Source organism: Leopardus geoffroyi, chromosome B3, assembly GCF_018350155.1.
Source record: "Leopardus geoffroyi isolate Oge1 chromosome B3, O.geoffroyi_Oge1_pat1.0, whole genome shotgun sequence".
NCBI lineage: Eukaryota > Metazoa > Chordata > Mammalia > Carnivora > Felidae > Leopardus > Leopardus geoffroyi.
The window spans coordinates 83,454,002-83,466,096 of NC_059337.1; the positions used below are offsets into that span (position 1 = coordinate 83,454,002).

The following is a 12,095-nucleotide window of genomic DNA, read 5'->3' on the forward strand; positions in this document are numbered from 1 at the left end:
TTGTGATAGGCTTGTTTATAATGAGAACATATTAGTGGAGCACATCTAAGTGTTTATCACTAACAGATGACTGAAAGGAGCATATGGCAGGAAGAGAAATATATATTTGTCCAAGAAACGTGGCTTGTTAACACTCCCACACTCGTCCTAAACTCTGTGGACATGTACGTACAGCATTGTGCACATCCGCTGGGTATATCAGAAGAAAAATAAAAGTCAAGCAATGATTCCTTCAATATGGGACTGTCAGATAATGCTAATTTGGACATTTTTATCAAAGATGGGAGGATTTCAACTCAAAAGGGCTGCACATTCTGCTTCACTGTGGCTGGCATCTGGGCAACGCTGTGTAAGGGGTTTAGGAAAATACAGGCTTTAGCATTTTTGTACAGCTCTTTATGATAAAACAAGAACAATGAAAGAAAGCATGAGGATTGAGCTCTTCTATAAAATTGAGCTCGGGGGCAAAGAATCCCTTCGTTCAGAAATCTCTTCTGAAGAGTGTCTGTAGATTAGATTTAAGACCAGACGAAGATGAACCTTTAGAACACAGAGGCACTTTTTACCTGGCATTGGCCAAAACCAAAGCATTGTTTCAACTCAGATATGACCCATAGAACCCTATTGATTAATTCTTGAAGGAAACTCTGCATTTATTAACTTGCAGCCGTACTCTGAAGCTCCTGTCTTCACCATGGAGTTGTAGCAGAGTGGGGGAGTGGGGAAGGATAGTGATACAGCACAGTAAAGGCCACTCTATGGAGCATTAGGTCATAGAATTCTCTAGAACTTAGCAAGAACCCTAAGTATCATCACCTGATTCTTATCCTCCATTTTTTATCTGAAGAATGCTACCCTGGACAATCTAGTTTACTTGCCAAAATTACCAGACCAGAACTACATCAAATGTTCTATTTTCCAGTTGGATGTTATTTCTATGCCACGATTCACCTTCCATTTTACCATAGCTATGCTATTTTTACAGTTTCATCTTCTTGACATTGTATTAGTATTTATGCTTGTATATTTGTATTTAAAATCATTTCCCATTTACCTACTTAACTTTACAAGGGAGCCATGCTTCTATTGGATGTTACCACTGGGATCTGTACACAATATGGCAGGCTTGGCATTTATGCCAGAATGGATTTGTCAATGGAGAAAAGGGATAATTAGAGTTTTCAGAAATTTTCACTTTTTTTTTTAACAAAAGTAATCGTGAAGGAACAAGAGAACGTCAATGTAGAGAAAAACAGAAGTTTCAAATACTCAGAGTGGGGGTTGGAGGAATGCCTATGTCATTCTCTCATCTCTCTGTATTTTCTTCATTGGTGATTCCATTGAACTTGGTTTCAACTATCACAGAGGAGTGGGGAGGGGGACCACCTTCCAAAAACGATTCCTTCAACTATCATCTCTTATGTTTCCAACCCCTTTTTCTAGCTCTCCCCAGGACACCTTGTCCAGGACCTCTCCAAGCTGCTCAAATACAAAATGCCCACAGAGAAATCTTTCTTGTCCCTCTGTCAGCAATTCTTCCACTCCCAATTACCATTTAGTCTATCTCATCATCATCCTATGAAACAGGCACAAAACAGGTGCTTCTCCCCAGGTCCCCTTGTTGCTCATTTCCACTCCTTGTACCTGCCATTTTGGCCCATCTCGGTCTCTTCTCCTGCTCACACCAACTGAAACACTCCTGGAGCCCTGGGCTCCCTGATAGGTTCCCTTTAATATTATTTGTTCTAGCCCTTTTCTCCATCTGGAAACCTCTTTCACCATTCTATGATTCTATCTTACACATCAACAATTTATTATAATGCCAGTTTCACATAACCTTCCTGATCCATTTTTCCAAAAGCATTTCCTACCTACCTACCCTGACCTCTCCAAGCTCCTATTCTATATCTTTCTTATGGTGCATACTTGTTACTTAACCAAAATTGTATTTGTGAGTATTTACACTGTGTATCAGGCACATATGTAGGCACTTTATATTCCTTTTCCCTTAATCCTTTCAGCAGCCCTATCAGACCTGGGAAGGCCCCCAGAGATCTATAGTCAACTGGTCTTGGGTGCAGTTTAGACATAAGGATTTTTAAGTACTCCCTGGGTACTCCAATTTTAGCATGGTTGAGAACCACTGGTTTAACTCCAAACCCATTAGCCAGATATTCTCCAAAAGCAGGTATCACCTTTGAAGCTTTAAAAAACAAGCAAATGCTAGACCCCAGCCCAGTCCAACCCAATTAGAATACCTAAGTGACAGAGCCTGGGAACCCATGTGTTAATAAAGCCTCATAGGGTATTTTGTCACATAACCAGGATGGAGAACCACTTTCTTTATCAGACACTGTATCATCTCCCAGTAGTACAATATTACAAGTAATTATACATGTCTCCTCCCACTGTGTAATTCGTAAACTCTTTGAGGACAAGTTTACCTCTGATTCACTGTGGTCTTCTCCCTGGTACCTAGTAAGGTCCCTTGCACATAGTATGTTTGAGAAACTAAAGCACCAATATTATACCCCTTGATGAAGAAAACAAAGATGCCTTATTAAGAAAATAAAGACACCTTTATACAATACTTATTCTCTTTATATAAGCTTTTTAATCTCTCTTACACTGGCCTGGAAAATCAATTAAGTCATTTCATTTCTCTGAACATCATAGTCACATGGCCATACAGTGCCAGAGTAGGATTTGAACCCCAGCCCTTCTGACAATACTCTTTACACTACATGCCAGGTCTTCAAAGCATCTACAAAGTGAAAATTCAACTCTCTTTGTGTTTGGATATGTGCTGTCAGACATGTTTCTAAAATTTGAACATAGCTGTCACATGGGGAAAAAAAACTATCTGCATTACGAAGTCGATTTGGAAAAATGCATTAATTTAAACCCAAAAACCAAGTGTGGATCTAAACAGATACTCCTTTCTTCTCATCAATCTCAACCTCCCTTACCACCAGAGGTACCTACATATAGACAAACATATCCTCTGACTGTTCTTTGACATTTCCTGACTGTTTAATTACTACATTCGTTATTTCATTACTTTATCTTTTTTTTAATGTTTATTTATTTTTGAAGAAGAGACAGAGCATGAATGGGGGAAGGGCAGAGAGAGAAGGAGACAGAATCCGAAGCAGGCTCCAGACTCTGAGCCATCAGCACAGAGCCCGATGTAGGGCTTGAACTCATGAGTCACAAGATCATGACCTGAGCCAAAGTAGGACATTTAACTGAGCCACCCAGGTGCCCCTATTTTCTCTTCACCTTAGTTTTTACTGCTTCTCAAAGACTTTTCAAATAACCAGAGCTTCTGGTTAGAAATGAAAACTTTTTTGTTTTTAATTTTTTAATGTTTATTTATTTTTGAGAAAGAGAGAGAGAGACACACACAGTGTCAGTGGGAGGCGGGGGGAAGAAGACATAGAATCTGAAGCAGGCTCCAGGTTCTGAGCTGTCAGCACAGAGCCTCATGCAGGACTTGAACTCACAAACCATGAGATCATGACCTGAACCAAAGTTGGAGGCTTAACTGACTGAGCTACCCAGGCGCCCCAAATGAAATCTTTTTAAAGGTTCATATACAGTTTACTTGAAGTAGTGAGTTGGCATCTGGTATTTACTTGTAACATTTCATTCCATATGAATATGAACACAGAAATCATACAGGCATAACAAAGTTGAAATGACACTCCAACAAGACCTAAAAACCTGAATTCCAGGCTTTTGCAATTTCTGAGTTAGGTGAATCTGGGTAGGAAATGAACTTTCTAGAAACCTCTTTTCCACTAAAACAAAAAAGAAAAAGAAAAAAGAAAAGGAGAAGGACCTAAGATAGACTCTCCCAAAATTTCTTTCAAACATGAAATTTTATGATCCCTTAAAATAAGAAGAATTCATTTATTAGACTTTTGGTCAAGATTAAATTAGTAATCAGGACTCACCCTTATGATTCAGCTGATATTTTAAAAAGCAAACAGAATTATAATGAAATTTGGACACTTCTTTGCAATTTAGAAAGTGTTCACCTCCCTTATCACCTTTCACTTTCATAACCTAACTGCAGAATATGATTATCCCCATTTTACAGAAAAGAAAATCGAGATGCAGAGAGGTTGAGCGAATCATCCTGGGTAACAAAATCAGAAAATGGCAAATCTATACCCCTATTGGACCCAACTGTGGACCCCGTTCAACCCCTCGACGGCCACAGGCAAAGCTGGAGATGGGGGATGGGGGGGGGTGCGGTGCACAGGTAAATCTGACATACAGACAGCTCCCCGCAGTAGCCTCTCTGCCTTCTCAAAATGCTTTCTAGCCCAGAAGCCCGTAAATTGCTTTGGAATAGAATACCAAGTGGGGATTTATTTATCATATCATTTCTGAGTGCGTATTTTCTTGAGCATTTATAGATCTGTTTTTCCAAGAAGCTGAGAGTTCCTGATAAAACAAGACAGATAATGATAAATGAGCATCTACGTAAGCCTAGCTGGGAGGAGGACCAGGGCCTGTTAACACCCCTCCTGTGAAGTTAATCCCATTTCTTTTAGCTATTTCTTTATTAGTTAATGAGGTCTTACAAAAATGTGTGTCTGTGATGGTGTTTTAGCATCCGTGCCTCTAGGAACATTTTCAAATATTCATAAAGTAGCTCGTCTGACCAAAGCTTAAAGCAAAGGTGCATTAAGTATGAATTTAGTCAACTTCAGATGTGGGTGGTCAAAAACCTGCTCCTGAAATACCCTAAATAATCCTCCTCATTGGTGTTTCCAGATCTGCAGCTCTGGGTGCAAATGTAAAGGGAATAGGGAAAGAGGTATTCTTTAGGACACCAGGACTCCGAAGAGCAGCCCCATAAGCTTTGATCCTGCCTCTTGACTGACAGTGGTGTGGCTTGCTTTTGGAAAACTGAATAACTTGAGGGAAACAAAAACAAAATGAAAAAGGAATTACCAGTCAAGCCCCTGAGAAGGAGAGCAGGCATTAGATCCTACTGCTCCTGGGAGGCCAGAGATCTACTTCAGTTCCTTATGGCCAAGAGGGAAGCCAACAATCTCAAAAGATGGTTTGATGGTCAATGATGCATTTTTGGAGAGGCAAACCAAAGGGAGAACTTGGTTAGCTACTAAACCGACCTCCCTGGTACAGTGAATCACAGTGATTACATCTACAACCTAGTTTTGGAGACCCGCCCACACTGTAGCACCATTCTAGGAACATAGAGTACACACACACACACACACACACACGCACACACGCATGCGCATGCCTCCAACACCCTCCTCCCCCAACACCCCACACAACTTCCATCATCACGAAATACCCAAATCCTTTATACTTTCCATACTTTTATGATTTATGTTTCCTCAAAACATCGCTTAAAGAAGTTGACATTATGGCTGTCCTTCTATGTGTAGTTTATAAGCAAAGCAACTTTTAAAAGGACATCTGTAAAAATACCATTTAAAATGTGTGACAAAGACGAACCACTTTCATTTGATTCTAGATGGCTTGGACTATCTAGGGTATACTTTGGCTAAGAAACTAAAAATAACAGCCCAACATTCTCCCTCCTGTGTCTGCACAAGTAACCAAACAAGCCACCAAAATGGTGCAAATTTCCTGATCCTGCTTTAGAACGAGCTCAAGGAACAAATGATAGGCCAAAGTCCTCTGATCTCCAACCCCATAGAGCACTAAATCACAGCATTACTGGTAACTCAGTGATTTCTAACATGGAATATCTATGCTCTAAAAGGCCCATTCATGTCATGGTCACTAAGACTTGCTCGTTGGAGGCTTTGGCCTTTTTGCAATATCAAACCCCTCCCCCAGCAAAGGAAAACTATGAGCCATACTTCTGAAAGGAGATGGCCATTGTAATCCACTCAGTACAGATCTGCAGACAGACAAACATCATCCATTAACAAGTGCTGATAATGCAAACATTTCTTTTTGCAGCTCATTGCTCAACTTTCTGGTCATTTTAACTGGTTATACGCTTCCTCTAAATGTAAAGAGAGAGAGAGAGAGAGAGAGAGAGGAGGAGGAGAAGAAGAATAAAGGGAAAGAAAAAGTCCTGAAAATAGAATTGCACAATAATAATGCCACACTGAGAAAAGCTCAGCATATAATATTATTTCTCTTTTGTCCCTGCCTTGAGGACATCAAGGGCACTTTGACAGCCATTATGATTACAGAAGATACAAGCTAATGTTGGTTGTTCCAGATGTAATTTTGCATTTCTTGCAAGAAATACTGTCACATCCCAGATGTAAATTTGACTGTGTCGTGTACTTAATGTTCTATTACAGGTGATTCACATAACAGGCCGGCTACGACTGAGGGTGTCACTATCCCACGGGAGGACCGTTCCCAGCCAAATCATGGGTCTTGTGGTTGTGGCTCATGCCCTGCCTCCCCCTACGATCAATGAAGTCAGAATTGACTGCCATATGTTCGTCACTCGAGTAAATATGGACCTCAATATCATTTACTGTGAAAATAGGTACTTTGTTTTTGTTTTCATTTCCTCTTTTGTGTGTTACACATTGGTGAAGGTTGGTGTTTTCAGCAGTCTGAAGGATTTTACTCTCCCAGTGAGGCTCATTATAAATCCTGATCTTATTTTTAATGGCTGCTTGGACTGACACCAAACATGCTTTTTATTTAAAATTTACATTGCTGTCCTGATTTACATTAGGGACAACAATGGAATGAATTGGGACACCCAGACAGCCATATGCTATAATTAAGACCCATTTTGGCCGAGAACCCAAGGAGAGAGCAGGGCTGAGACGTTTGGCAGAATTATGCAGTGAAAGGTATCTCCTCATGTCTCAGCCAGACCCACTTCCTGGCTACTGTAAGGGCCCAGCCTCACGATGGACAGTGTTCATACAGGCATTCAGCACACTGTCTTACTGCCTGCCTGGCTACTATAACACATTACTATCTGGGGGGCTTCGACAACAGGCACCTATTTCTCACAGTTCTGGAGACTGGGAAGCCCAAGACCAAGGTACAAGCTGGGGCTGCTGGGTGGCTCAGTCGGTTGAGCATCCGACTCTTGATTTCAGTTCAGGTCATGATCCCAGGGTCGTGGGTCCCCACGTTGGGCTCCTCACTGAGCATGGAGCCTGCTTAAGATTCTCTCTCTCCCTTGGCTCCTCTCCCCTGCTCCAGCCACACTCTCTTCCAGGAAAAAAAAAAAAAAAAAAAAGTTTTTTTTTTTTTTAAAAGGTACAAGCTAATTAGGTTCCAGGTGAGAGCCCACTTCCTGGTTTGTAGGTAGCTGATGTCTTGCTGCATCTTCACAAAGGACAGAGAGCACTCTGGTCCCTTCCTCTTCTTAGGAGGACATTAATCCCATCATGGGGGCTCTATCCCCATGACCTCGTCTAAACCTAATTACCTCCCAAAGGCCCCACCGTCTCATACTATCACATTGGGTAAAAGGGCTTCAATATATACATTTGGTGGTAGGAGGGACACATTCAGGCCACAACACATGTAGAGGAAAAAACGAGAATTTGAGGCCCACAGAGGAAAAAGGGTGAAAATTTTTCAAAACTATTAAATAAAACATTGTAATCCTGAGGATTTTGTTTTTATAAATTAAAAAAAAAAAAAAGACTCAGCGTATAAATGATTTGGCAGTCCTTCCTTACCACTGAGCTGGGATAAAAGGACTTTTTAGCCTCTGGTTGAAAAGTTCACTTTTTCCATTAAGCACAAAGGAAGGGACAAGGAAATGGGACAGTGCCCCCTCAGACCTTTCACCTAGAACTCACAAGCCCATCATGAGACTGATTTGAGGAAGAGAGAATCACGGGGCCCAGGGAGAAAAGTGAAGAGGAACCCCGCATGTATCAGCCATGAGAAGGAAGCTTTAGCGATACCATCCATCTGCTGGTGCCACCGAGAGAGTTACTGAGGCCATTTTGAGAGGGTGCTTTTGTCGCACAGACTATGGTCAGGCATAAAGGCAGTGTATATCCACTGAGCCCTGTTAGTGCTTTCAGAGGGGAAATAAGAGCAGAATGGTCAAGCGGCTTGCATGATTGACCTCTCCAGGGCCTCCCCAAGAGGAAGACAGACGGCACCTGCGTTCAGTTCCACTGGGAAGCACTGAAGATGTGGAGACCAAGTTAGATATGCCTACCATTTCTGGTCAGGATGTGATTCAGAGGAAAGAATTCACGGGGGGAAGAAGACACCCACCTGAGCTATTACTGTTCGCTGGGTTAGAAGATACCATGAACCCGTCACTATTATTTAATGAGTAACTCTAACTCTGTTTTTCAAGTTTTGTTGGCATTTATTAACATTTTTATCATTGTGACTGCATACTTGGCTATGTGAAGGGTCTTCCGGAATGGCCAAAGACTATCAGGAAAGACGGTTAGCCAAAATGATCAGCTAAGGTTCGCAAGTAATAATGAAGGTAGTTAATGTTTATTGAACACTAACTCCACACTCGGCAATGTGCAAAGCTCGTTGGGTACACCATCTCATTTAAGCTTCAGGGCACTTCTGGAAGATGGATGTTGCCACTGTCTTCATCAACCTCAGGCAGTTTCAGTTTAGAGAGAAAGGTCAAATGGTATGCCCAATGTCACAATTTGAACCCAAAGGTGGCAGATTTAAAAAAAAAAAAAAGGAGAAAGAAGAAAAAAGAAAAAAAAAACAACAACACAGACATTTAACTCCATGTGGGCCTTCCTGTATCCCTTGTCACTTTTTTTTTTTTTTTTTTTTTTTACAGAAGTCAGGCTGAGTGGTAAGGAATCAATCAGACTAACCACTGAAGGGGACCTTTCATATCTACGCATCCATTACGGAACATGATTATAGCCCACAAAGCTGTTTATTCTGATTAAAAACATAGAATGCTGGAGATGGGGATCCAAGCCAGGGAGGCGGTTACTAAGTCCGATGACCTATGGCTTTGCTTCTTTGAAAACATATGTCGGCTCCCTTGATTTAGATTTACTACCACCACCCTCTCCAAAAAAACAGAGCCTCATCTTATTTACCTGCTCCCGGTGATTGCCCTATCCCAAAGCCCTCACTTAATTTTCATTCCTGTGATCACAGATTGATTAATTCTGCTTCATGGACCCGAGTGCCTTATGGTACCACTCCAGTAATTGAGATCATTTTCTGTGACCCACTTTAAGCTTTCTTTCTTCCCTTTAAAAAAAAAAAAAGAAAAGAAAAGAAAAAAAAAACTATTTTCCACAACCCCTTATTAGCCAATACAATATAGTATTACTTCCCAACTGAAAATGATACAAGTTATTTTAAAAAGACCTGTGTTAAAGGTAATTGCTTATCTGAGGAAAAGTCCTACCCTGTATTCCAGGCACTGTGCTGTGTTCATTTCATTTCATTTGTTCATCCCCTCCCCAACCACTTCAGTTGTTTTTACAGATAAGGAAACTGAGGCTCACAGTACCAAGGGCCATTAGGATTCTAATCCTGATATAGGTCATCAGACTGGTCTGGGGCTTTCTACATGTGTATTAAGAGGTCTCTGAACACTGAGCTGGTCACGTTCGCCACGGTAAAGGGCTCTGGTTCTGAAGGATTTCATTCAAATAAACAGTAAACTAGAGAATGTCTTCCCGAAAGTATGACTGGCTTTTTCTTGGGGGGGGGGGGGGGGGGGAGAGGGGGAGGGTTATTGTTTAATTAGGGAATCGCTAACTAGAAACTCAAGCCCTGTGCCCTCCCTCTCTGATGCTTGTTTGGTTTCAGTGCCGATTTTTCCCTCTGCAAACCATTCTTCTCCTCTGCATTCCTTAGCGCAGCCGCAGGCAAAGCCAACATCTAATGTTTTCAGGGAGCTGCCAAATTTCAGAAACGCCAATGAGGGCCTTTTAATGACATCTTTGTTCACTCATTTGCAGGAAGGGGGTGTAAACTGTGCTTGGAAAGCAGCTAATGGTTTTAGGAAAACACCAACTACTCTGTTTTGTACCAGAAAACCATGGGGTTCTGAAAAAACATTCTTCATATTGCCCCGCTTAGTCTCATCTTACCAAGAATTCTTGTTTGGCCAAAAATATTATTTAATGTTTAATATTAGACACTGAGAAGTTCACTCACTGGTAGCGTATTTTAATCATATTCCACATTATGCTGTTTTTGTTTTGTTCCTTCTTTCCCCGCCCTCGGGGTCAGACTGAACTCTCCAACAGTGATCTCATAGGTTTCTTAAATATGTCATTTCTAAAGCCTCACTTCCTATTTGGATACATTGTAAGCCATAAACCAGAAAAAGCACAGGGACAGTGAAGAACATACATTAAACAAAAGATAGATTCTGTTTTGGACTGACCAAAACCAGCCTGTACCCGGACAGGGAGGAGGATAATAAACATTTTGACGTCTTTGTGTAAATCAGGCAGATTCCTCCAACATGTTTTCCAATTTCTGTTCCATTTTTCTGTGCTCCCGCCTGAGGACATTGACGTCTGGACAATCAATGACACAGGCTTACACACACGTACTGTCGAGCACAAGCCTGGAAGAGCTGCTGAAATGGTTTAAAAGTTTCTGTGTGGAATCCACCACAAAGTACCAGTTAAAAGGGCCAGGAGTGAAAGCAGAGCTCCCAAATGACTAAGACTAAAAAAGATAATACCCCCAGGCATCTGTATGTCTCAGCATTTAAATTATATCCCTTGAATGCCAATTTGGACTTTGTGCCAAGAAGCAGCTGAAGCCCTTTTTCATGGAAATACCCAATAGAAGACCAATCTGTTTAAATGAAAGGTGTCTCTAATCATTCCGTATAAACATAACATGTTTTTATTTTATTATGTAACCTTGAATTATCTTGGCTTCTAATAAGGATCTTGTATTGTTACTGATTCTCAATAATTTCACGGAATTATGTTGTCTAAATGTGTATTCTGATGCCAAAAAAAAAAAAAAAAAAGAAAAACCTGTCTCATTATTTAAGCACAGTTGCTTCATCTCGTACATTTCCTACTTTTGAAAAAGTCTGTTGTCCGTTAAAGAAATAATCTTGTCTGTAATGGGTTTTCCCTCCAAGTTCCACGTCCTCATGGGTACCCGTAGTATAATGAAAACGGTAAGTAGATGTGTTTCTAAGTCATTGAACAATTTCTGTACTTCCCCCTTTCTGAATTCCAGCCTATTTTCTTCTCTTTGCAGGATTAGCGATTATATGGATCTGACCCCTGTAGACATTGTAGGGAAGAGATGCTACCATTTCATCCATGCCGAAGACGTCGAGGGCATCAGGCACAGTCACTTGGACCGTAAGTACCTCCTGTGTGAGGGAACAGCCTGGCTGGCATCATCGCTCTCCGAGGCTTGTTTGGTTTCAGTGCCGATTTTTCCCTTCGTGTCTCCCGTGTGCATTTGAGATGACTGTCAGCACACAGTGAGAAAAAGTGAGACCTACATCACTTCCACCTGTGTTGGAATTAGATTGAAAGCTGGACCTCAGGCCTAGAGAAATTGCTGGATGGTTAGGCCCTCACACGGGATTTTGTGTTCTCTTGTGCTCTCTCTCCCATAAAGCCATGAGAAAACCTTTGTCGTAAGTGCTTTCTTGACCCTTTCATTTTCTAGAGAGCAAGTACCACTCTGAAATGTGTGGTCTCTGTTTCAAGATATACAAGGGAGAAGACAAGTTCAAATAGACCAGAGACTTTAACAATTCCTACTCGACTAACCGCAAAACTGAGGCCCAGGGGAGCTGGGACACAGTGGCAGAGCACATCGTGTGGATACAGCAGCTCTCAAAGGCAGTGTCTTTTCACTGTATTTCTGGAAAGAGGGTTATTCAGAGGAAAACTAACCTGTGTCTCCCAACTCCCAGGAGAGGGAAACTCATCTCAGCTGTTTGAGTCTGGTTCCCAGCTCCTGACTCACAAGCTGATATCCAAGGTACCTTTTTTGGCATTGGAAGAAAGAAGGACCCGTGGTGTTCTGGCCAGGCCCAAGCAGAAACTCCCACACCGGGTCCCATGCAGCTTTTCCTCATCACACTCAGCCAGGTGGTTTATACCGTGTGTTGAGGGCCTCAGACAATCCCATGA

The 12,095-nt window shown here is 41.5% G+C and overlaps 1 protein-coding gene and 1 long non-coding RNA gene across 13 annotated transcripts in view; one reads left to right on the forward strand and one right to left on the reverse strand.

The window, feature by feature from the left end:
- Positions 1-12,095, forward strand: part of NPAS3 (neuronal PAS domain protein 3) — an 861,794-nt gene that overhangs the window by 825,473 nt on the left and 24,226 nt on the right. For all 9 annotated transcript variants that reach the window (XM_045450657.1, XM_045450658.1, XM_045450659.1 and 6 more), the window contains 2 exons: positions 6,330-6,523; positions 11,203-11,309. In XM_045450657.1, coding sequence (XP_045306613.1) covers positions 6,330-6,523; positions 11,203-11,309 — 301 coding nt within the window. The remainder of the gene's footprint in view (positions 1-6,329; positions 6,524-11,202; positions 11,310-12,095) is intronic.
- The window catches only part of LOC123583533, a 216,836-nt gene that overhangs the window by 110,963 nt on the left and 93,778 nt on the right, over positions 1-12,095 (reverse strand). The gene's annotated exons all lie outside the window — the stretch shown is intronic.